Source organism: Saccopteryx bilineata, chromosome 2, assembly GCF_036850765.1.
Source record: "Saccopteryx bilineata isolate mSacBil1 chromosome 2, mSacBil1_pri_phased_curated, whole genome shotgun sequence".
Taxonomy (NCBI): domain Eukaryota; kingdom Metazoa; phylum Chordata; class Mammalia; order Chiroptera; family Emballonuridae; genus Saccopteryx; species Saccopteryx bilineata.
Genome location: NC_089491.1, coordinates 323,703,762 through 323,730,930, shown reverse-complemented (window position 1 = coordinate 323,730,930; position 27,169 = coordinate 323,703,762). Strand labels below are relative to the sequence as shown.

At 37.9% G+C, this 27,169-nt stretch overlaps 1 protein-coding gene and 1 non-coding gene across 3 annotated transcripts in view; both read right to left on the bottom strand.

Moving 5' to 3' along the window:
* The window catches only part of CFTR (CF transmembrane conductance regulator), a 193,768-nt gene that overhangs the window by 118,568 nt on the left and 48,031 nt on the right, over positions 1-27,169 (bottom strand). For both annotated transcript variants that reach the window (XM_066262171.1, XM_066262170.1), the window contains exons 4-9: positions 17,365-17,580; positions 14,431-14,520; positions 13,445-13,608; positions 11,864-11,989; positions 8,384-8,630; positions 6,365-6,457 (exon numbers count right to left, since the gene is read on the bottom strand). In XM_066262171.1, the coding sequence (XP_066118268.1) occupies positions 6,365-6,457; positions 8,384-8,630; positions 11,864-11,989; positions 13,445-13,608; positions 14,431-14,520; positions 17,365-17,580 (936 nt within the window). The remainder of the gene's footprint in view (positions 1-6,364; positions 6,458-8,383; positions 8,631-11,863; positions 11,990-13,444; positions 13,609-14,430; positions 14,521-17,364; positions 17,581-27,169) is intronic.
* On the bottom strand, positions 25,092-25,192 carry LOC136327618 (small nucleolar RNA U13). The gene has a single exon (XR_010729801.1). It is a non-coding gene; the product is annotated as a small nucleolar RNA U13 (small nucleolar RNA).

The following is a 27,169-nucleotide window of genomic DNA, read 5'->3' as shown; positions in this document are numbered from 1 at the left end:
TCAACTTAAAAATCTGGCAGATACACAGTTTTTTCAAAAGCCTTTTAAATTTGAAGAACTCTGCTTGAGTTCTTATGCTGTAGATGGCTAATAACCCCCTCCCCCCCCGGGATCAGACAGCTTAAAGCAAAGCTTTTAAGAAGTAGGCAATTCAAAGTGTTTTTAAAAATGAGACAAAGACATTTGTTATTCCCCTATTGATTTATTTATCAAATAGATAAAACTTACTGAGCATCACCTTTTTATTAAAGATCACTTTAAGAATGCAATGGGAGAATAACATATGAATATATATTAATACTACAGTGGTACTATATTAATACTATAGTGCAGTACCTATACCAAATATCACGGGAGTACATTAGAGAGAGCGACTTAGAGTACATCAGCTTGGAGCTTGACCAAGTAAATGATCTACACATTAGGCTATAAACTTTATAGTATAAAGGGTATCAGTCAGACTTCACAAGATCAAGAAACAGTATACGTATTCTAGGAAGATGGACCTGCATGAACAATGATTTAGGCTGAAAAGAACAAACTATGTCTTAGGAATGATGAGTGACTGAGGCAGATATATTTGGCAAGATGACAAAGGTTGTGCTGTGTCAGGTGAGCAATGCAGGCTGCTGAGGACACTGTGTGCCACGCTTAGGACTTTTACCCAATAAGATAGACTTGGACCAGTGGCAGATTATTGTTAATAATAACTTTGATTTCTGATTACAAAATAAGATATTAATTTCAAGAAATTGGGAAAACATAGAAAAGCAGAAAGAAAAAAAGAGAAATTATCTATAGCAGTAAGGAAAAACTATGTTTAAGATTTCAACTTATATCTCCCCACTCTTACATATAACATAGATATATATAATATGCAAAATCATATATAATTTGTATGTTAATAAATCATATATATATATATATATATATATATATACACACACACACCATATATAGCATAACATAACATAAAGCAACAACCCAGTGCACCGGAGGTCGCGGGTTCAACCCCTTCCACCTCTACCTCCCGTCAGGCCACATACAAGATGCAATCGATGAATGCACAACTAAAGAGAACAACTACTGGTAAGTAAAATGAGTGGATGACTTTCTTTCTTTCTTTCTTTCTTTCTTTCTTTCTTTCTTTCTTTCTTTCTTTCTTTCTTTCTTTCTCTCTCTCTCCTCTCCCCCCCTCAAGTCAATGAAAAAAAATTTAATTATATATATATAAAGTATGTGATCTGCTTTTCTGACTTACAATAATGATAAATATTTTCATATACCATTACACATTCTTCTCAAGATTTTATTTAATAATTTTATAGAGGGGTTGGAGAGAGAGATAAGACCAAGAAGCATTTGTACATGCTTTGACTATGCAAGCCGGGGTTTTCAAACCAGCGACATCAACATTTCAGGTCGATGCTCTATCCACTGTGCCACCACAGGTCAGGCCATTCTTTTAAATACGTTTTACTTCCAGGATAGTATCCAAGAGTATGGCTAAAGTATACACATGTGCTTTGCTATAAATGTGAAGTACATACTTTTTTTTAGTATACATTTTGACATGTGCAATTTCCAAAGAGGAAGGGTTATAAAATTCCAAGTCTTTTGAAAAGTAGTTCAAAATTTTCCTTCATCAATATATGACAGTGCTAGTTTTTCAAGGGCCTTTATCAATACTGTTGTTTTTTTGTTTTGTCTTTTTTTATAGTTTTATAAGTGAAAATAGAATCTCACTATTGATCTTAGCCTTATTTACAATATTTGTTCCCTAGTAAGTCTGAACATATCCTGTGTTTTATGATTTTGCTATACCTGTGGATGGAATACTTAGGATAGTCTTTGTATCTAAGTTTTTGTCACAAATTCTCAACTAGCTCGGTCATGGCTGACATGTAATTATAACATTCCAAGCTCCACTCTCCTCAGTTGTTGAGGGTATTAGATGAGGTGGAATATATATAAAAATTATTTTGTATGTAGTAAAACAAAAGTCACTCTTAAAATAAGTGAGAGGCAGCACAGGGAGTAGAAAAAGGCTCTGCAATCAGAGAAACCTAGGCTGGCCTTTTAGCTCCACCCTGCCTAGTTGCGCAACCTTGTTCTAGTAGCTGAAACTCTCTAAGTCTCAGCTGCTCACAGGTTTGGAGTGAGGGAGGAGTCACACATAACTCATCAGGGACTTGCCGCCTGGCTAACTGATTAGTTGGTGACGCCACCAAAGGAGACGGAGAATATACTGGAAGCTCGGGGAATGATGACTATGAAGTGCATGAGGAGCATGTAGGAAATTTGGAAATCCATACATGAAGTTTAAGGAGGAAACTGGGGCTAGAAATTTGCATTTGAGAGTCATTAGCACCTTGACATCAATTGAGCATGGGTGAGGTCACCCACAGAGATAGGATAGAAGGAGACTTAGGTGGGGACCCAGTGGCCTAATCACTACTGAAATGGCAGGCAGGGAAGACTAGAAGTCACGGTCTTAGTATGAAATGATTTGGAAAGAGTGGCTCACTAAAGTTAAGTGATAAATTCAAGAAGAGAAATCTGTGAGGGCAAATCCAGAACACTGTGGGGAGACGTCACTGAAAGGTGAGGAAGTGAAAACAAGTTTGACAGCACAGGAAACAAAGGTGATAAGTCTCAGAGGACGAGGCTAGGTGGGCAAAAGTCAGAGAGAAATTTTTTTAACCTAAAAATATTTAAATGTGAGAAGGTGTCAGTTGAAAAGGGATGTTGAAGCTTCTAGAAAGAATAGCTGCTGGCCCCTGCTCTGAGCAGATGAAAGAAGACAGTAATCGTTCAATCAAGGGCAGGAGGAAGCATATATCCTTCTCTCTCTCTCTCTCTCTCTCTTTTTTTTTTTTTTTTTTTTTGTATTTTTCTGAAGTTGGAAATGGGAAGGCAGTCAGGCAGAGTCCCGCATGTGCCCAACCGGGATCCACCCAGCACACCCACCAGGGGGCGATGCTCTGCCCATCTAGGGCGTTGCTCTGTTGTGACCAGAGCCATTCTAGCACCTGAGGCAGAGGCCATAGAGCCATTCTCAGTGCCCTGGCCAATTTTGCTCCAATAGAGCCTTGGCTGCGGGAGGGGAAGAGAGAGACAGAGAGGAAGGAGAGGGGGAGGGGTGGAGAAGCAGATGGGTGCTTTTCCTGTGTGCCCTGGCCAGGAATCGAACCCGGGACTCCTGCACACCAGGCTGACGCTCTACCATTGAGCCAACTGGCCAGGGCTATCCTCCTCTTATACAAGAAGAAAGCACAAAAGAATGAGTCCAAGGGTGGAGAGAGAAGTTGGAAGCATTCATACATGATGGCTTCCATTTCCTCCACATATAGTAGAAGGCAAGGCTGTGCGACAGGGGTGAACAGATCCTAGGAAGTGGGGGTGTTCCGGACAGAGGTAAAAATTGGGAACAGCTTTTAGGAAATGATAAAGGAAATTAACTACAGACAAATGAAAAGATTTCCCAAGAAGGTTTACAGGCCCAGCTGAAGTTGAGACATTAATTTTATAAACAAAACACTGACTAGAATATATGATTTTCTCAGATAGAACCTTCTTCACCAAAGCTGATAAAGTGAATGTTTTTCTAAAAAAAAAAGGATTCAACCCAAGGAAGAAGGAATTGAAGAGTACTGCTGGGTGAAGAATTGCAATGACTGGTCATGGAATGAGCGGAAGTTAAAGCAGGAGGGTCCAAAAGGGAGCATTAGAGACTAGAAAGCTCGATGCGCATGAATGGCAGTAAACATAGGATTAAGAGACAGAGCAGAGGGGTTAGGAAATTCTGGACTGAAAAGGAGACTTCACAATTGCCAAAGCATAGTATGCCTGGGTATTCCCAAAGCTCAGGATATGACTATGAGAGGAAGCTTCTGAAGAAGTCACCCTGAAATATAAGCTCTAAGAGAATTGGAAGAATTGCTCATGTGGATGTTGAAGGCTCACATATGATGGCAAAAAGCTTCTAAAAAGAATAGCTGTTAGCCCCTGTTCTGAGCAGATGAAAAAAGACTATAATCGTTCAATCAAGGGCAGGAGGAAGCATATATCCTTCTCTCTCTCTCTTTTTTTTTTTTTTTTTTTTTTTTTTTTTTGTATTTTTCTGAAGTTGGAAACGGGGAGGCAGTCAGACAGACTCCTGCATGCGCCCGACCGGGATCCACCCAGCACGCCCACCAGGGGGCGATGCTCTGCCTATCTGGGGCATTGCTCTGTTGCGACCAGAGCCATTCTAGCACCTGAGGCAGAGGCCATAGAGCCATCCTCAGCGCCCGGGCCGACTTTGCTCCAATGGAGCCTTGGCTGCGAGAGGGGAAGAGAGAGACAGAGAGGAAGGAGAGGGGGAGGGGTGGAGAAGCAGTTGGGTGCTTCTCCTGTGTGCCCATTTAATAAGCATCATTTCCTTTGGGAGTGTCTGGGGTTTGACAGATGACAGTCAAAAACTGGAGGATGAGGACACAGACAGACAGGAGTCAGTGGTTCAGTGGAAAGGTTGTAGATTGTTACATTTGGTTCCAGAATCCGACTTCAGTTCATGTCAAGTTATGTGAGCTGAGCCAGGTTCCTTAACCTTTCTAAGCCTCCTATCAGTGAAATGAAAATATAATATTACTTAAGTCATAGGAATGCTATGAGAATTAAATAAGACAACATGTTGGGCAAATAAGTTTGTGATCTGTATTTTCTGGTTTTGCTCAGTTTGTTAAAGATGGCCACTGCTCACGTGATGATGTTCTCACGTGATACAGCTAATTGACTTTCATGCTTGGGAAGGGGCTTGGTTATGCTAATGTGTGCTGGGGGAGGACTTTTGCACCAAAAAGTTTTAAAAGGAGGAGCAAGGAGGCCATTTTGGGAGAGAGACCACGTTGTAGAGAGGAGAGAGACCATGTTGTAGAGAGGAGAGAGACCATGTTGTAGCAGGGCAGGGAGGCCACGTGGAGGAGGCAGGCAGTCAAGATGGCTGGGTGCTGAAGGAGAAGCCAGTTTGTGCAGAGAGGAGAAAGGAGTTGGGGAACCAGAGGGAAAAAGACTGGTGGAGGCCTTTGATTCTAGGAAAACTCAGATGTGTCAGTAGCTTTGTGAGCGCTGAATGAGTGGGTTTTGGAGCCCAGTGTGTTTGTGTTTACTCACTTGCCAAGTGTGAGCTAGGATTAAAGGTAATGGCCCACCAGTTCTTGGCTTGATTGTTTCATTACCATCTCTCTGAATTAAATGCAAACCTGCAAAAACCAGGCAGCTGTGATGGTGGGCACGGTTACTGCCTTTACACAACATATAAAAAGCAGTTATTTTAGTGCCTGGCATGTAAGAACTCAAGCACACTGCTTATTTTATTAGAGGGAAGGAGAATGAAATGGAGGGTTTTGCACCAGAGTCAGGAAACAACTGTCTGAAAATTAATATGGAAATGTCAGATCAATTTTCCTTCATACCTAAAAGAGCATTTGAAATTCCTGAAAACAAAGAAGTACAATCAACCTGATCCACACACTTTTCCACAAATAATTTTGCTAGTCAGATAAAGAATTATTCCCTTACTATCTTAAAACACTAAGTAAAGTGAAGCCCTGGAGATCAAGTTCCTTATGTAAATCAAACAAACTTAAGATATTGCATAATATGTAGAAATAGGACAGTGGTTTCATAACTCCTACCTCCACTCAGCGGATATCAGTGATAAGGAAATAGGAGCACAAAAGGATTGATTTCTCAATAATAATTGCTTCTTTAGAGGCTGAAAATCATTGATAACATATTTTCTGAGTTTGAGAAATATGAGGATTTTTTAATAGTGAATAAAAATAACTATAAACCATAGAAAAACCATACATTGGTAGATCTCTCATACATCTTTATGTTGACTGGTGTATATAAACCACTTGGGCTGAAACTTGAGATCCGATGATGTAGCCTTTATTGAGGAACTATTATGTGCATATGGTACTCTGCTGAACACTTTACACAAATCTATAAGGTAAACATTAATATTCCCATTTTACAGATGGAGAATGAGAGCCTAAACAAAGTTCAAACACTCAATCCGATTTACACAGAGAGGAAGCAGTAGAACTAGAATTCCAACCCAGCTTCACCAGGATTCAAAACCAATGAGTTTTGTATTGTTTCATTATGTGCTATATAGTGTATGGCTACATTATGGGAAACAAGTTATATGGCCTAGAAAAAAGTGAAGAGGCTTTACACTATTTAATATAAAAAAAAGCGGAGTGGTTCACCTTCTAGTCCTAACACCATTCTCATTGTCCATTAGTATGAAAACCAGATTCACAAAGAAAATGCTTAAGTATTTAGAACAAACAATTTAAAAAAAAATTCTGACCTCCTCCCAGAAGGCTGTTACATTCTTCATCACTACTTCTGTAGTTGTTAGGTTATATTCCAATGACTTATACTCTTCCTTTTGTAAGAAATCCTGTTTATCAAAAGAGAGCAAAAACATGTTGTAGAACCAGAATGGCATTAATGCTCTATCACATTTCTGTCACACTCTAATAGTGCTGTAACTTGTAGTTCGATTTTATGAATTATGTTAGAAATTATTTCTTAATAAAAATAATTTTATAATAATTTCTAATGTTAATTTGCCAAGCACTAGGATTCATCATTAGACATGCACCCTTTAAACATGTGATAGTAAACAAAAATTGTTTTTATACATTAGATTTTAACTTACCACTGATTCTTCCTTGTGCTATACATGTTAACCTTGGTGAAGAATTTGTCAAGTGCCTTTGATTAACCACCAATCTGCCTCAATTAAGACAGAGAGAAAACGAATACCTCTATCTTTATAGCACCCCCCTTATTAGATGCATCGTTAACATCACTTCTCTGGGTTCAGTGAAGGTATGAGGATCTGATACAACTGATTTTAGGCTTCAACCTTGATCCTCAAAGGGCCCTACTAGAAACTCCAGGTCCCAGAGGGAAGGCAGGGGCACAGGACTAGTTAAGCCCATGCATCCTGCAGTCTTCACCATGGGAGGTAATGAGACACCCTTGTCCTTGCCTCACTTCCCCCCTTTCTTCACTCTTCTCTCTCTTGCTGCTTCTATTCGGTTTCTCTCTTTTTCTCCAATTTGTTTTCAAGATCTGTTTCTTTATCTCAGTGTTCCTGCTCAGTGGCTTTCTCTGTCTAGGTGACACTCTCATTTTTTCATTTCTGGTCCATATGTCTGTTCTCTCTCTCTCTCCTTCTCTCTCTCTCTCTCTCTCTGTCTCTCTCTCTGTCTCTCTCTCTCTCTCTCTGTCTCTCTCTTTCTGTCTCTCTCTCTCAGACACACACACACACACACACACACACACACACACACAGCTGTGATGGGTTAAGAGAAGAAATAAGATTAGTCCAAGACTTGCTATGGTTTTGAGCTACACTCATCTTATGTAAATTGTAGATGTCAAACACAAATATTTGTAAACTGATAAAATTAAGGAAGGCAGCGGAGTAGAGACTGTGAAGAAATGGAGAGGACAGGTCCTCCCTGGTGGGGGAGCTGCCACAGCTGTAGGAGTAGATGACCTTGCTTGCCATACAACCCTTCAGAAGAAGCTGAAGATAGAACTGACTGCATATGTGAGATCTCCCAATTTTTAAATGCTGACAACTAATTCAAAAGGTTTTCTTTATTTTTATAATGTGATGATCAACTAAAACAGGTCTAGGAACCAAACTTAGGTCCATGGGCTATCATATGCAAATCCTAGATTAAATAATGGCAGAACCACTTAAAAGTGACTCACCTTTCACCGTTTGATTTTATGTCACAGCGACTTATTCTCTGGGATAAATATTTAAATAGTATTTTTAAAGTATAATAAAACATTTTGAGCTCCGTATTAATTATAAAAATTATAACCACATACACTTGCATTGCGGGGATTCAATTAGCTTTGTGTAAATTGAGTCTCATCACTTGAGGACTTGAGCACTTCTCAGAGCTACCAGCTACATCAGCACGGGTGGTATTCTAAGGTAATTAATATGACATGAAATGCCATTCTCATCTATCATACTATCCAGGTAAAAACTCGGAATCTGCCACCATCATATGCACATTTGCCAAGTACATTAGAACTGACTACTTGAATCAGTTCTAATGAACTTGACTGATCACTTGCATAAAATTCTCCAGAATGCAGAAACAATATTTCATGCAATTTCTTTGACTTAAGAGAATAGCATAGGCTTTCCTTTTACCCCAGTAGGCTTTCATTACTTGAGCTCGTCAGACCATGTGTAGATGCCAAGAGAGGAAATCCTGAGTAGCAAACAGACCCAAGACTAAGAAAACTGCCCTAAAACCATTGTACATGATGCTTCCTTAAGGCACATTACCTGTATTTTGTTTATTGCTCCCAGAGAGTCATACCACGTTTGTACAGCCCAGGGGAACTGCCGAGTGACTGCCATGCGCAGGACAATGCAGAACGAGATGGTCGTGAATATTTTCCGAAGGATGATTCCTTTCATCAATGCATAGGGAAGCACAGATAAAAACACCACGAAGAACCCCGAGAAGAAGAAGGCTGAGCTATTGAAGTACCTCACATAGGCTGCCTTCCGGGTCAGTTTCAGCTCTGTTCTACAAGACAAAATAATACAGCTGGGGATGCTTGTTTACTTTTCAAATACGAGGCATCTTGGAATGTCAAATCTGAACACAGGCTCTCTGACTTTGGACACGTTACTGAACCTCTCTGAGCCCCAGTGACCTTATCTGAAAGAGGAATAGAAATGAATGTACCTGTGCCTTGCCCATAACACCTATAAACATTATTTCTAAGCTATAACAAACTCAATTATCATTACATTATTTTTGTATCTTTATCACCTCATTATTAATTAGTAAGATTAGGAAGACTTTGATCATTTTTGTTGATTGGTTGGAGTCTTAAGTGGTAAGTGTGGAAATGAGGACACAACATTGTGAAGATTTACAAAGGAAAAGACAATTTTGTGATTCCCTGATAGCTTCTTAGCACTTCAGAAATTCTAGCTTGCCTTAGGGGAACCCTGAAAATAGCATATAAGACACAAAGAAATGGTTCTAAAATGTCAGCATAAGTAAACTTGAGAAATTTTTTTAAATGTAGCTCTCAGAAATACTCAGTGAGTTTGCAGTTGCCTTCAAAAAAGAAAAAGAAAAAAGAAAAGAAAGTACCAAATGATTCTGTTGCTGTTAAAAACTTATGCATGTAAGATACCACATTCTCCTTGTCTCTCTCATTTTAGTATAATCATTTGCCAATCATATTATACTTTTATTCTTCTTGTCTAAACTGCAAATATGAACTCTATTATTTCCACGCAGAAGAGCCTAAGCGCTCCACCAGGCAGCAGACAGGGACTGCAGAGGCTGGTGAGAAGACGGGATAATGCTGCCGTCAAATGTGTCTCATTCTTCAAGACCACTATCACGTGCCTGCTCAGCTCTTGTACAGGAAGGAGCAATGACGACACAAATTAGGAGAGGGTCCCGGTGGGAGGGGCATCCCGGTGCTGCCCTGCCTACTGATCAACTCAGAAGGGTTCTCATTCTTAAGTGGGATAATTCAGAGGAAATCTTTCTCTTTAAGTTTAAAAATGTGTAACCTTGAGCGCTCTGATGATGTGCCCAACCTCAGTTGTGATTTATAGTCTATTGCTGACTTATACCAATGATTTGGCATGGAAGGCAGATTATGATTTTGGAATGTCCCTGGGGTTTGACTTCTGGCTGTGGCGGTAATAGCTATGCTCTCTTAAGTAACTTGTTCTTCCCTGTGATCCTATAGAATCTGCATCCATAGAAGGGAAAGGCCTTCCTTGTGGGGTTGTTGCCAAGATAAATAACATTATGGCAGAGGGCCTGGCATGTCCCTTAATCTTAATCAGAGAACGAATAGCATTGGCTAGGTTGATATTAATAAAATGCTAAAAAAAAAAACAACCCACTATTTACCAAACTATTAATAAGTCTGTCAGAATTGTTGAAATATACTAGAAACAGTTGAGGAAAATGAAAGAAGGGGTCTTATAGGAAAAGAATAACAGACTCAAGAATATTTATAAGAATCACCAAGAAAGCAGTACTCTCCATAATAAAACCACTAACATTTTATTGAGTCATAAAAATATTTTTTCAGTTCCTTATAAAAAATTGAAAGTGCCTTTATTACCAAAGAGCAATAAAGGAACAGATTACCAGGGAGCTGTGCAGCCTTTTGCCCAGGACAGCGGTGGCCAAGAGCAGTAACCACCCTTGAAGTGCACGCCGCCACCCTCTCCCAGAACATTGTACGCGCTCTTTGAAGTAGAGGCAGTTCTTGCTCTCCCAGTTAGGTCAGCACGTTGCAGCCTTTTCAGGTGAAGATTTTACACCAGATCATGAAACTGGATTGTGCCAGTTACAACCCAACATTTACTATTAGAATTGGTCGGAACTGGATTGTGCGTTACAATCCAACATTCGCTATTAAAATTGGTCAAACAGAAATACAGAGGGGAAGGATGGATTTCATCTTTTGATGAAGAGAGGGGAAAAAAGTCAAGAAAAGTCAGCAAGAGCAATGACCTGACCAAGAGTTCACCTCAAGGCCTGAGAAAACTCCTCATCACTCTTGCTGTGCCTCTGCTGATGGGCATTTGAGTGACCAAGGAAACAAGTGTGATAGAAAACACTTGCTAATGAGAAACACAACTTGAACAAAACAATTCCACAAGATCTTTAAGGATATTCTGAAAATAAAATATAAGTCCTTTCCCGGATACGTTTTGAAAGGCATAATAAAAACAGGTGAGCAATAATGTTTGGGAAATAAATATCCTTTTACTCTTTCTATTTACACGGCAAAGAACTTAACATTTCAGCATTTCTTTTGTTGTTCCAATCACACACCTGCAGCTGTTACCACCACTGTCTCCTGGAACCAGCAGCCTGAATTCCTGGTAACACACAGCCACACCATCCTAAAGTGTGCTCTTCTTTTCTGTATATTTTTCTCTGTGAAACTCTCATGTGTTGTCTCCTGAAGTTATTTGTCCTCTAACTATCTCTGTCCCTGCTGAGTCTCCTAGAGCCTTCTTTTTAAATGCAGTTTGTAGAACATGGAACTTGACTAAAGAAAAATGGTCTCATGGCTACCCTAGTTTATATTTTGCCCAAAATTATCTCAGTAATCTTATCTTAGTCTTTGCTATAGTTCTTGCTGGATATAATCTTTACTAATTAGTGAAAGAAAGGTAATCTAAGTGAAACAAGACTAGAGAGAGAGAGATGCCGAGTCCTGATTCTACCTCAGGAGGTGGTCTGCATGACCTGAACTGACTTTCCAAGGGAAAAGTTTACAGAAACACAATTTATAGCTACCACTCTGTGTTATTATTCTTAAGTTAAGGAAGAACAATGAAGAGATTTTTTTTTTTATTTCTCTTGAGCCATAATGCAAAGGTTAAGGAAATATAACAATCAGCAATCATGTATTTGGTTCAGAATTGCATACTTATTACTCTAGCAGTTCCATTCAAGTTTTCAACCAGCCTCCAGCATCATGATTATTATTTTAGTCAAATAAGTATATTCAGCAGCTCTAAACACATAGAGGAGAGTCTTTCATAAGGTGTAAGTACATTTCTAGTGAAAATAATGAACTTAATGAACTTGATAAACTATGTAAAGCCCATGGAAATGACTTTACGCCACTAACGTACGAATACCGAGATAATATTGTTTGATTGTCGGAAACTTCAAATATGAGCTAGAAGTCTACTGTGACTCATTTTTGAAACATTAAACATTAACTGACTAATACTACTAAAACTATCTAAATGACTTACTGCCTTAGGCTTGCAATCATTTTTTCCATTGCTTCCTCCCAGCAGTATGCTTTAACAGATTGGATATTTTCAATCATTTCTGAGGTGATCACGAGTCTTTCATTGATTTTCCCAGCTCTCTGGTCTCTGTAAATCAATCAGTCAATCAGTCACTCAATCAATTTAATACTTAGTAAAAACAAGACAAATTATCCACTGAGAACTGCTCAAGGTTTTAAGAAGCCACATTTCTTTTATTAAACAGATGAATATTTTATTATCAAATAGATGGTAATAAAAATAATAGTTACCTCTTAGTAAATGTTTCCTATGTGCCAGACATTGTACTAGACGCATTCCATACACTACCCCTTATCCTCACAACAGTATAGGAATGGTGGTTAATCTCTACTTTAAAAATGAAAAACTAGAGACGCATTCGGATCAAGTGGCTTACCTAGGTCACAAAACTAGTAAGCATGCCTTCTGGGATTCAAGCCAAGAACTATCTGACTCCAAAATTTGTACACTTTCTATCATGCTCTAGCTAACCAACTCTAGAAATCTTCTATCTAAGCAATGACTGATACCATTGAGTCATTCTCTAATATAAAGTAGCTAACGGCCCTGGCCAGTAGGCTCAGTGGATAGAGCATCATCCCAGTGTGCAGATGCCCTAGGTTTGGTCCCCAGTCAGGGCACACATGAAAAGTGACTGTCTGCTTCTCTTCCCTTCCCTCTCCCCCTTCTCTCTCTCTTTTTCCCCTCTCACAACCGGTGGTGGCTCGACTGGTTCAAGTGTCACTCCTAGGCACTGAAGATAGTTCAGTTGATTTGAGCATCGGCCCCAGATGGGGATTGTGGGGTGGATCCCAGTCAGTGAGCATGCAGGAGTCTGTCTCTCTATCTCTCCCCCACATACACTTAAAAAACAAAACAAAAGAAAACAAAAAATGCTACTAAGCTCTGTTGTGAAGATCCATGAACCAGAGTAAGAGCTTCTAAGTTCTACCCCAAATTTATGCATTTCCTCCCACCCACAGCAATGCTATATTCATTGTACTTAAATCTTATGATCTACAAAAATGAACTGGATGGTAACATATTTATAAAGAAATTCTACAAATGGACAAGTAAAAAAATATCCCATAGCTATAGGAAGTTTTGTTTGTACCATTAAAATAATTCCTTGATTGTGTGCTCATCACCAATGTCAAGTCTGCTGTCACCATTTACTCCCTTTTACCCCTTTCTACTCCCCCCACCTCCATTTCCCTCTGTTTAATCACAAAACTGTTGTCTGTATCTGTGAGGGTTTTTTCTTAATTCCTCACCTGTTTCACCCAGCCCCCAACCCCCTATGAGTGATGTCAGTCTGTTCATTGTATCTATGAGTCTGTTCTTATTTTTTTTGTTTATTTTTTTCATTAGATTCCACATATAAGTGAAATCATATGGTAAATAAAAATAAAATAATTCCTTTTTAGTGACACCCAGGAAGAAGGTCGCGGATCAGTGCGCCGAGCAGTCCTGGTTTTGTTAGAGCAAGCTTTTTAAAAACATCGTTTCAAACCCTCTCGAGCTTTGTAAAGAGAGCGCTACCTGTACTTCATCATCATTCTCCCCAACCCCGACTGTACGAGGGCGAGGATGACAAGGAAAGCAAGTCCCCCAAAGGCGGCGGCCTGCAGCAGCTCCCAGAGGAAGCCCATCAAGAGGGCCACTTGTAAAGGAGCGATCCACACGAAGTGCGCCAATGCGAGTCCCTGCAAAATAAAGTCACAGTGAGAACTGGGGATATTTTACCCCCCCCCCAATAAAACAAACAAAATGGTAAGCACAGATGAATGATAGAGCATAGCAAGCTTAGACAGACACTCCATGATTCTGAGCACACCAAAGTCTTGGTACTCATTACCGAAAACAATAGATTAGAATTTCCCAAGGAACAAATATCAAGCTCCAGCAACTGCATTTTTATGTATTTTTTTTCCCCAGTGGAACTGAGATTGGATCTCTTATGTGTCACATCAACAATTTATTTTAAATAACTTACTTCCTTTCGGATAAAGCAAGAGCCATGAAAGAACAAAGAACTGTCAGTCTCCACAAAGGCACAACTTTGTCTGGCAATGTATTCAGAATAAATGCGTGCTCAATTCAATTCTGACTCTCTTAGCCCCTGTCTAGGGCTCAATACTGTGTTAAATACTAGAAATGCAAAGGTAAATAAAAAACATTATTTGTCCCTAGGACCTTACCATTATTTGTGACATAAGATGGCACTGGTCAAAAATTGCTCAGAGTATCATACTCAACCAAAGTAAATAAGTGATTTGAAGTATTTAAAAGTTGAATTTTGAAAAACCTCATCAAATACCCAACAAGCTGCAATCTTTTGAGTTGGGTGGTTCCATGAGACCTCAGAATGAAACTTTACTACACAACTTACCTTTCTTAGTTTTCAAAAACAGGGTAGAGATGTGTTTCACTTAACCACTTATTACTGTTATTTGACCCAGGAAATCCTGCAGGGTTGTATGATCTATAACAATAATGCATAAAAAACTAAATCAGGAGGTACATACTTCATCAAATTTGTTCAGGTTGTTGGAAAGAAGACTGACAAGTTGTCCAATACTGATTTTATCTAGAACACGGCTTGATAGCTTCAAAGTCTAAAAAAAAAAAAAAAAAAAAAAAAAGGGAAATTAGATGATGTTGACAAATAGAAGACAAATATATCCATAAGTAAAATAATAATGCAGCTGAGCAATTAGTTTATTATGCATGCATTTTTAAGTAATAATAATGAAAATTATTTATGTTCATTTGGCTTTGTATCTTCCCAGATTCATAAATATTGTTCTTCACAATAAACATTACAATGGCATGCCACTCCTTTATTATATTTTCCAGCATCTAGATTGTAATAAGTATCATTTGCTACTCCAAAACGGAAATGATATTGTAGTTAAATATTTATTTATATATTGTAGAGGGTTTGTTTTGTTTTTATAAACATGGAACCAAAGGCGGTGAAATTTGAAATTAAAACGTTGGCCTTAAGTTTTTCATGCAGTCCTATAGAAACTCTATTGAATATAATTACTATTAAAGTCGATTGAGTATATTATAAATGATTGAATCATTAATAATTTTATATTGCTGATATGAAATACTTAAAATTTTCAAAGAAATATACATCCATATATACAAATGAGAATTGTGTAGTAGGTAAATGATGATTATAAAAGATTATAGTCATACTTTGCCTGTAAAATTTAATAAGAATTGATTTGCCATTAGATAGCTTCATCTAAGAGTACCCATCTAATATTTGTTTTAACTGAGTCCCTCGCATGTGTATTGAGCACATAACAGATGCAAATCACTATATTTAAGTCTTTAATGATTTTTACTCAGATTTTAAAAAACAGAATTCTTGCTTCAAGGCAACATAGTATAGACATAATTAAATATATGATAAATGAGATAAAGGGAGTGGAATATAACAGGGTAGTTAAGAGAAAGTTCCCATACCTGGTTACAAAATCTGGAAGATTTTATTGAAGAAGTAGAATTTAAGATGGGTACGGAATAATGAATAGTGTTTGTATAAGCACAGATGGAGAAGGAATCAAGGCAATTAATTCCAAAACACTGTTAGAGCAACATGAGAGGAACTTTGCTGAGCTGGATCACACATGGCTTAGAAACAAACGCCATCCCAGGGGCCTTTGAGTTCTCCACAGGGCTCCATGCTCAGCACAGTAAACATTCAGTGAATATTTATTCATTTTAGTTATCTCTACCTTCTTGAAATTCAAAGGCAAAACTAAATTTAGTTTGTACTTAGATTCATTATTTAAAATATAATTTAAATATGTCATAGTTGCAGATTCGGGAACAAAGCAAAATGATGCCCGATTACAAAATTTGGAATATTATAGAAAGAATTAGCGGTTGCCTGCCACATGGATGAAACTGGTTAGCTAAGGTACCATTTTATGTTGGGTTTACTTTAGAGACCAAACCACAGCCCTTGGAGTGCAGCTGCATTCTTTGGTGATGATGTCAATGATGGCAAAAAAAGTGTGGCTAGAGAGGTAAAGCAAACTAGGTAAGAACAGATACTCAACAATGAGAAAGAAGGATGGAGACAACAGTTTCTAACTTGGCATGAATGCATGCTGGATCTGAAAGCAATCTATTGCTCTATTTGTCCAAAATGTTATATATGAACTAATTTACAAACTAACTTACTCTTTTCTTTGAAATTTCCTCCTTAAAACATTTCATGCTTCTCTCTTCCTATATAACAAGTTTGTCTTGCTACATTATTTCAGTGCCATTTAATTTTTCCTAATACTTGGAAAATTGTTCACTCTACCCATTGTAGAAAATTTAAACAATTTTTTGAATGATTTTCTATACTTTTTAAGTCTTAGTTTCTTAAAATCTTTTATCCATTGGATGGGATAATAGCTCTGACCGTAAGAGACTTTGGGAGAGGCTGAAATGAGATAGTATACCTAAATCACTTAGAAGCTTTTCAGGCACACCATTAGCTTTTACTTATATTATAATAAGCATTTTTGTAAATATTTTTTTAAACTAAATTCTACTTTCTAACTCAAAGCAAGGCAGCGGATAGTTGAATACACTACTGTGTCACAACTAGTTAAGGTGAAAACTCATTGATCGGATTATCACTAACAATTACATATATACTCTTACTGTTGAACATAAGGATGCATGGCATTTTACCATAAACATTACACAGATGGTAGGAATCATTTTAATGGGGAGCCACAGGTTCCAAAAAAAGATGACATGACTAGTGAGAAAAACAAAAATGAAACTGTATTACAGGCAGTTTATAGAAGGTGTTCAGCAAATACTAAAGTGAACTTAATTATCAAAGAAAATTAAAACAATTATTGAACCTAGCCAGTTGGCTCAGCAGTAGAGTGTCAGCCCAGCATGTGGAAGTCCCAGGTTCAATTCCTGGTTAGGGCATGCAGGAGAGAGAAGTAATCATCTGCTTCTCCACCCCCTCTGCACCCTTCTCTCTTCCCCTCCTGCAGCCATGGCTCAAATAAGTTGGTCCTAGGTGCTGAGGATGGCTCTGTGGTCTTGCCTCAAGTACTTAAATAAGAGGATGGCCAGTGGATCCTGAGTGGGGTACATGTAGGAATCTGTGTCTGCCTCCCTGCCTGTCACTTAGGAAGGAAGGAAGGAAGGAAGGAAGGAAGGAAGGAAGGAAGGAAGGAAGGAAGGAAGAAGAAAAGAAAGAGGGAGGGAGGGAGGGAGGGAGGGAAGGAGGGAGGGAGGAAGGGGAAGGGAAGAAAGGGAAGAAGGAAAGAAAGAAGGAAGAAAATAAATAAACATTAATTATTGCTTCCATTTACTTCACAGACTTTTGAAATTGATTTCAGCATTTATCCCTAATTTGTACCACAAGACATTTAAAACATGATGCCACTCTACGTAGCATAGACTGTGCAAAGAAGTATTACCTTCTTATAAATCAAACTAAACATAGCTATCCTTATTTGCATTCCAATGTGATGAAGGCCAAAAATGGCTGGGTGCAGGAGCAGTGTCCTCAGGGTGAAAAGGAGGCATAGCCCTATGCCTAGGTAAATCGCGATGGAGCGTTCCACCTTGTTATCTGGATCATAGGAAGCTATTATCCTTCCCAGCAAGAGAGGCTGGACAGCTTTGGTGACTTCCTGCAGAAGAGGACAAGCAGAGAAATGAAATTTTGTTCCCCTCTCATAAAATACTCTTGCAATTTCAACGCAAGTTTTATCTTTAGAGAACTTAAAATGACTACACAAAGAGCCACACCATACATGAAAGTCTTAACATTGTTTTTAGTATCTTTATATATACTTAAACTCCTTGTCATTGTGTCACCATTATCTCTTCCATAACCTGTCACCTCTATCATAATAGACTCATTTGTTGAGATTTATAACAAAATTAATGAAATGTCTATTAATCTGATTTGGACATCTATATATTGTCATTACTGAATTAGGGAGTTGTCATCCTGCCTCAACCAAAGGAGGACACTCTCATCCCTTGAACAACAATGGCAACTCCACAAAAACACTGTTAGTATTACTCTGGGAAAGTACATGTTCATAGAAAAAAAAACGCAATTTATTTTTGGTAGAGAAAATTCTAAGAATACGACAATCTGCTGACATCAAACTAACACAAAACTCACCATGACATGGAACTCTTAATATTCAAGGACAAAATCAGCACTCCACCCTCCCCCGCCCCTTTGGTTTTCCCTGCTCTGTTTTAATGGGCATGTTCTCTAATATTTACAATGGAACCATTAACAGGTATCACCTGATTTTTTTATTTGTAAGGGAAAACAACGGTAACTGATACCCAGCTTAGTCTTTGAAGTGCAGTCCTGTACAAAATCATCCCTGTAGTGAGCAGGAGAAACACAGGCCTACATTCCTGGCACGGAAGAGCTGTGTGTGCACCATTACTCAGGTTACTTTCAGAGATGTAAGAAATTTCCCACTAACGCAACATGTCACGTAGTGCAAGCAGACTGAGGCTGGAATGCAATGAGAAGGAATATACATTTATTTGAAAATTTGATAAAATATTCTATTACTTTTTATCAGACACAAATCAAGATGGAATTCACTTAGTGGTTCACTTAGATAACAGAAAACAGATCCAAATGTTTAAGCCAGCATAACAGTGAATGAACACTGAATTCAGTCACGAAACCCACATTCCTACCCAGCATATTACCTACTCTGTTTGTCACCTCAGTCACTTCCCTGTTCTGGACAATTTCCTCACTGATAAACTGAGCAGTGGCGCAAGCCGATCTTGAAGGTTCCCTCCAGTGCTGATATCTCTGATTACATATTCTGAGTCTGGGAGGCCCAGAGCAGAGGGTTTCTCAGGAAGCTGGCCTGGTCTATGTCCTGCCACCACTGTAATTGTGTTCTAGCCAGAGGGATGCAGATCTGAACAATGTGAGTTAGAAAACCAATGCTAGAGAACAGTGAGAGTGATTGCATTCTTGGTAGGGGACGCTCCTGAGTCTCAGTTTACATGAGCCTCCCAGAGAAAAATTAAGAATCCTGAAAATAGGCCTTGGACAGTTTGCTCAGTGAATAGAGCATTGCCTGGCATGGGGACGTCCCAGGTTCCATCCCCAGTCAGGGCACACAGGAGAAATGATCATCTGCTTCTCTCCCCTTTGCATCACCCCCTTTTCTCTCTCTTCCCCTTTGCAGCCAGTGGCTCAATTGGTCTGCGTGTCAGCCTCAGGTGCTAAGAATAGCTTGGTTGGTCCGATCATCAGTCCCAGATGTGTATTGCCAGGTGAATCCCAGTCAGGACACATGTGAGAGTCTGTCTATCTCTCCTCCTCTCACTTAAAATAAATAAAGAATCTTGAAAATAACTCCTGGAAGATACTGTATATCTGGTCTCTTATGGCATCCTCCAGACCAGAGCTTAAAGTCACTGTGGATTAATCCAAATCCTTTAACTATTTCTGCTCTACTTTCATACCTGGGACAGGGACAGGTGTTTCTAGAGATCAGGAAGTCACTGGATATTCGGACTCTGAAGTAAAGTTCAGGTAGAATCAAACATTTAGTTCAGGTTAGCAACTATATTAAGTGAAATAATCCTGAGGTAACATTACCTTAAAAATTACAATGCCAAACCCAAGGCATATTTGTTTCTAATACAAGTAGAATGATTAATTGAAGAACTTCTAAATTTACATTATTTTCTATTGCGTGTAGTCAGTAAAATCATCATCATCTCAACTCATTTTAAATGTATTTTATATGTCTTAATATTAGGAATACTAAGACATTATTTGAGAAATATTGAAGCCCTGGACTGGAAAACCTGGTGTGGGTCTTGCTTCTTGGGGGGAATTCAGCAGCCAAACATGAATGTGGGACCAGCCCATCTTGTATCTCCGCCCCTCCTGCCAGTCTCAACACGGCCTCCTCTCTATATCCTTAGGTATAGGACTTCTGTTCAGCTAGGTTTCAGGTGGTTACAAATGATGGTTGTTCTGTGGTTTATCTGCAATTTCAATGCGGTTGTGAAAGGATGCAAGTACCACATTTCCCTATGCTGCCATCACGGCCAAATTAAATCAGATTTCTATCTCATACATACATCAAATAAATTCCAAATGGGTACAATATTTACAGTAGAAGATAAAATAATAAAAACTGAGTTACGTGCTTATGTAATACTTCGGTATGGCAAGTTTTTAAAAATGTATCTTGCACCTGACCAGGCGGTGGCCCAATGGATAGAACGTTGAACTGGGATGCAGAGGACTCAGGTTTGAGATCCTGAGGGCGCCAGCTTGAGCACGGCTCGTCTGGTTTGAGCAAAGCTCACCAGCTTGGACCCAAGGTCACTGGCTTGAGCAAGGGGTTACTCGGTCTGCTGTAGCCCCACGGTCAAGGCACATATGTGAAAGCAATCAATGAACAACTAAGGTGTCACAACGAAAAACTCATGATTGATGCTTCTCATCTCTCTACGTTCCTGTCTGTCCCTATCTATCCTTCTCTCTGACTCTCTCTCTGTTATCTATCCTTCTCTCTGACTCTCTCTGTTTCTGTAAAAAAAATAAAATAAAAAAATAAAAATAAAAATGTATCTCGCCAAAAAAAGAAAAAAACAAAAAATGTAAGATGCCAAAAGTAGAAAACAAAACAATAAAAGGTACATAGATTTGACATTTTTATAAAATCAAAACTACTGATTGTTTAAAAAAAATTAAACAAAAGTTCATTAGAAATAAACCAGAACATAGTCAATTATATATCAATGAGAAAAAGACAAACACACCAAAATAAAAATAAACAAAGAACATGAAAAAGGCAACTCATACACAGGCACAAAAAAACCCAAATACATAATTTACACACACACACACACACACACACACACACACACACACACATAAACTGTTTAAACTCACTAAGAACTGAAAGTAATGAAAGTAAAAATAATACACTCTTTTTCACTTAGCAATTTGGAAATATTTTTAAAGTGACAATGCCTTTTGTTGGTAAGGACTGAATTTTCATTCTTTATCAGGAATATCAAAAGAGTAAATTAATTATACATCTTTTCTGGAAAGCAATTGGAAACTCTGCTAAAATTTAGCTTTCAATAAATGTGAATTAAAATACTATAATATTGAAAAGTTGGAGGCAATCTAAATAGTCAACAATGAAGAATTGATAAAAAATCAGTTATGATACAGACACATAATTCATTAAATATTAAAATGATTAGATATGAAAACATCTAATGACATGAAAGGCTCTCACTAAGAGGAGGGAGCATTTGAGATCTTGCTCCCAGGTATGTCAGTTTGGCTCAAATAAATTCTTATAAAAATTCTGTATAGGGTTAGACATTTCTTACATCAACATCTACTTGGCAGAGCCCACCAGCACCCCGAGCAAGCCTAGACCTGCCGCTAGGTACAAGCAACTGCCCGTTGTGCCCACTAGCTCCCTGCTTCACTCAGATGAACTGGGGTGAGTTTCTCTCAGAATTTCAGGCCTCCTTGCTTTAAGCAGCAGCCCATGACTTCATTTGAGCTGTCCTTAGAAAATCTTCAAGGTCAATAAGGGTAGCGATAACCCAGGAAAAGGGGGGGAAATGGGTTGTTGCTTTTAATTTTGGCTTTTTAATTGGATTGCTCACTGTGAGCCTGAACAAAATCTTTGCTGGTTAAATGAGACACTGAACCCTTTTAGCTCTGAAAGAGAAAGAACACTTGCTTCACCAGCCTGAGAAGCCAATGGGGTTTTGGCAGTTGTCTCAGACCCCCGTTCTGCAAGGGTGAAGGTGGGTACCAGGAACGTCCAGCGCAGTAACACTGCTGATCCTGGAGAAGCCAGCAGGAGCCCCAGGGAGAAGGACAGGGTGCCCTGGAATGGGTTTCCCCGAGAGGGGCCCATGCCTTGGAAAGCTTCCAAGTGCCAGGTAAGATCTTGTTGGCCTTGCTAGGGGATTCTTAGGTGGCTAAGAATCTTTGTGGAGTTGCCTGAGGAGAATTTACCTCTAGTACTTAAAGCAGTCCTATACGGAGATTAACAACATCTGGTTCATCTAGAGATGTGCACATAAGGGCTAGTTTTCCAAAGAATTTTGTTCAGACTCTGCAGATCTCAAAATTAACATAAAAATTCATGCCTCACAGGACGACGAGCTCACCATAGTCAGCCTCCCATTAATGCCTGCATGGCCAAGATGTATATTATTTGACACTTCTAAATTAATTTTTTCATGAACAATCTTAAAAAACCAACTATAAAATGATGCAGAATAAATGAAAAACATGTTTACTTGGTCTCTGGAAGCTTCAAAAAGAGGGTTTAGAGAAACAGATCAACTTTGATGACGTTTAGATGTCAATCCAATTCTTTGAGGTATTACAATGGCTGTCCTTATTTTTAAAAAGGGAAGGTTATTTGCAACTTGACTTGTCAAGGACAGATTTAAATTTTAAATCTCTTCAAAACAAAATTTGGATCCAACTGTTATGTGTTTGTATCTGTCTGTGTATATCTATATATATATGTTATAAATGTCAGATAGTTTTCTACCTCCAGATGACATTGTTAAAATTAACTTAAAGTCAAGTACTTATAAGGATTGGGTATTTTAAACTTCTCAGAAATAGAGAAACTAACTCAAATGTTTTTCAAGTTTATGTGCTCTGAGATTAATCCTTAGTAAATAAAAGCTAGCTTAAGTTTATTGGTTTAAGTAAAACAGACATGTCTTCAGTTTGCCTGGATTTCACAAAAATAAGTTCATGTTAATAACTGACTTTAATGCCTATAAAACATGTTTCTAGAAGTTATAAAATCTTTTCGTAAATCTGCCAACCTAATGAATACTAATTGCTTCTTAGTGTTCATTAAAAATTTAGGTTTTAAAAGTTAAAATCTCAATATATATAGAAAAGCCTCGTGGAATATCTAAAATAATTTAGTTTTTAATGTTAAATTGCATGGGAATCATTATAAATTAAGTTTTCAATCATTTATGAAGAGACTTTGCATGGGGCATGGAGGGGCACAATGCAGAGTGTGGAGGTGTTATATAGAATGGGACACTTGAAACTATGTCAACACAATAAATTAAGAATAAAAATTAGCCCTGGCCAGTTAGCTCAGCAGCTTGAGTGTCGTCCCAAAACTAGGTTGTGGGTTCGATCCCTGGTCAGGGCACACATGGGAAACAATCAAATATTGCATGACTGAGTGGAACAACAAATGCTTCCCTTCCCTCACTCTTCTCTCTTTCTTCCTTTCTCTGTCTTTCTAAAATTCAATAACAATTAAGTCCTGGCTAGATAGTTTGGTTGGTTGGAGCATCGTCTGAACTGCTGTTGCCAGTTTGATTCCCAGGTCAGGGCACATATAGCAGTAGCTCGATGTTCCTATCTCTCTCTCTCTCCCTGACTCTCTCTCTCTCAAAAAAATAAATTAATAATAATAATAAAATTACATTTAAAATTTTTAAAAATATCTAGGGTACATTGTATGGCTGAGCAATGGTTGTAAATTAAACAAATAGTCAAGGCAATGGGAAACCCAAAATGGCCATTAGGTTTTCCCAGGCTCTGAGAAGTTTTTCAGTTTCTGTATCCCTTCATGCATCACAGTGCATTTAAGCTGAACATTGATGAAGTAACTTCTGAGCTAACCTTATTAAAAGAAAACATCTTACACTATTGCCAAGGTTTGATAGAGTCATTTCAAAAAAATGCCAAATTAGTATCTGCTTTCTTTCACAGTGAGATCCCAAGAGAAAAAGACTTTATTTTTATTTTTTAAATGTTTATTTCACTTATTTTAGAGAGAGGAAGAAAGTGAGAGAGTAAAGAACATTGATCTGTTCCTGTACGTGCCCTTACCAGGGATCAAATCTGCAACTTCTGTGTTTCAGGACAATGCTTTAACCAATCAAGCTATTTGGCCTCCAAGAGAAAAGGACTTTAAAGATCAATTACTGCCACATGAAGATTTTGTTTATTGGAAAGAATATCAAATAAAAGATACTCTCTTACCTTATCAGGAGCCTAACCATGAACAGACATCTACCCTTGTCTATGGATGTCAAAGACTCCTTGACTAGAAGAAGCCATTAACACCAGAGGCAGCTATCCAAAGATGTCAACAAGACTTGTATACCTATGGATTGACATTAAACTCTGAATCCATTTAGTCTGATTTTCTTGACCTGTCTGCCAATGATATTAGTCCTAATAGTTATAATTGTTCTTCGGGTTTTTCTCTATAGTCCAACCATTTATGATTACTGAATATGTATAAGATAACTTTTAATATGCTTTATAAGGGATATGTAAATGTTATACTAGATGCCAAACATTGAAAAATGAGAGAGAAGGCAAAATAATCATGACTGTTGAAGGATAGAAATGATCCAAAGTGTTTGTTCAAAATGAAAGCCATAAGACCTGACTACCTTCCTTTCTTGCCTTTCCTATTTTGAGAAAATCTGGCCTCACCTCAAATCCTATGGTTGTTGTATTGCCCCATTCTAAAGGTCAACAAGATGATGCTGATATTGAGACTTCTTAGGAATGAGCTTTTCCAGCACTGTGAGACCACACTATTCGACCAAAAAGGTTAGTCATCAGTGCCTCCTTCTGATAAACTTATGACTAAAAGGGGGAAACTGTGAATGAAAAAAGAAGGGAGAAGGTTTCTATGGAAAGTAACTTCACAGGGTGATCTGATCATAAATTCCTAAAAAGGAAGGTCATGGTGGGTAGTCATACCCCAGGCATACAATCTTTTAGTAAAAGGCTTATCTTTGCCTTAAGCAAGCCCTGTCCATTGTTTCTGTGCATCTAGGTTAACACACCCTTGAAATAAGCCAGCCTCAAGAAAGTACATGGTCTTGTTAACTATCCTTCAATCCAATCCCCACCTTGCTTTTTTCACCTCTTTGTAATCTTTTTTTTGTTTCCTTAGTTTTACATGCATAAAAGAAGCTGCAAAAATATTATTCTCTGGAACATTTGAGATCTTGCTCCTAGCATATGTGGTTAGTTTGGCTCAAATAAATTCATAGAAATTTAAAAACATACATTTAGAGGAGAAGCAGATTTATAACACTTTATATAAAGTAATAGTCTATCCCCTTTATTTATTTTTTTTCACATTGGACAGGCAGTGTGCCTATGTCATAAGATTTAAGAGAGACACATGTCACACAAGAGTGTGAACACCCACTCATCAAACTTATGAACTACAGAAGGACCCAGCCCCTCTATTAAGTACATATTCCTATGGGAGGGAGAGACTAACATCAAATTTATCAGGAATCATCAGATTGCTTTCAAAATCATAAAAATACTTAAAAGAATAAAAAAAATTTGAGTAGAAAATTTTATAACTTACAATCATTCATAAATGATAAAAAGAAAACACATATACCAAAAAATGGAAGAAAGTAAGCACACATAATTATACCCCCAGAATTTACCAGAAAATACAAAAGTACTGGCTTATACACTAAAGCAAGGGCTTCAGAGTCTGCTTTGACTATGTAAACACGTGTCAATTTTTGTTTACCTTGATACACTAGAGTCTGATGGTAATTTTTTGGCTTTATACTACTTGATAAAGGAAAAAAATGCATAGTCAGCATAAAAAAAAACCCCTATTCATTCTCACAATTGTTTGTTGTTTTTACAAATATGTATGTATGTGCTCTGACCAGGGAGCTCAGTTTGTTAGAGGTCTTTCCTAATACGCCAAGGTTGTGAGTTCAATGCACGGTCAGGCACATATAAGAATCTACCGATGAATGCATAAATAAGTGGAACAACAAATTGATGTTTCTCTTTCTCTCTCCCTTCCTTTCTAAAAACCAATAAATTAAAAAAAAATAAAGGTGAAAATAAAAACCAAGTATAAATGTATGCCACAACAAGAACAGAATCTCAAAAGTGATATCATAGTACCTGTCCATCTTTGAATCATGTTTTCACATTCAAGGTCTAATGTAAAATATATTACTTTTGGTATTTTCCTTTTAATTTTTATTGATTCACTAACCATTCCTGGCAACATCTTCACTAGACATCCAAGCTACATTCTTATAACGTAATGTTCCTAGGTTCACTGATACAGCAGCAGTAGTGTGGAAGAGATGTTAAAATACTGTTTTTAATTTCTGAGGTAATGCTAAGAATCTAGGTATTATTTTTAAATATTAGCAAAATATTTTCTTGTTTCTTATAAATATTAAATTTGTACTTTACACCTTGCTTTATAGCATATGTAGACATGCAAGTAAAGTAAATATACAAATAATATTAGTATTTGTGCAGGTAGGGAGAGATTGTACTTAGAGATCGAGTAAGAGTTAACTTTTTGTAGCACTTGCTGTGTGCCCAGATCCATTCTACCTACCTAATTTATTTAATTCTCACGATAATACTATGAAATACCGGTACATGCTATTATCTCCACTGTATAATTAAAGAAACAGACAAGGAGAATTTAAATAAGTTGCCCAGTGTCACACAGCTAATAAGTGGTAAAAGTGGGATTTGAACCAGATGGCTTGGCTCCATGGTCCCTTTCTTATTTCTGACCATAAATCAAAATGAAAATGTTACAAAGTGACCTGGTTCTCTCTCAGTTGATCATCAATGCAAGCATTGTGATTAGCTCAACATCAACCCGCCAAGTCAAGTTATAAGTTAACTATCACTGTAATTTAAGATAGATACCATTTCTCTAGGCCCCATATCAGACACAATTTAAAAAGTGGAAGTGATTATAGAGACTGTATTCTTTGCTGTCACCCCTTGAATTGTACAGTTAAGGAAATTGAGGTCCAGACAAGTCTTTGATTTGTCCAAAGATACTGTAACAGGCTGAGGAATCAAAGCATGATCATACCCTAGGAAAGCTGAGGAAAAAAATGCTCCACTTTTAGAAAAAACACATGCTTTAGAGCATCACACATATTTTACTTGATTTCACTACATCGCATTCATGAGTCATGATGGGTTACTGGTAAGCTACAAGAACTAAAGACGCACCATGTTCCTACCAGGAATGAGAGAACTGGGCCCTGTCATATCCAGTTTAAGTTGCAAGTACATGGGCACAGACACTTCCTAATCTACAAATCGATTGTGTTCTAAATGTCACATGGAAGAACAGGAGACGCATTTTGGCTCAGATATAATTTTCTACCTTTGGAGGTGTTGGGTCTCTAAAT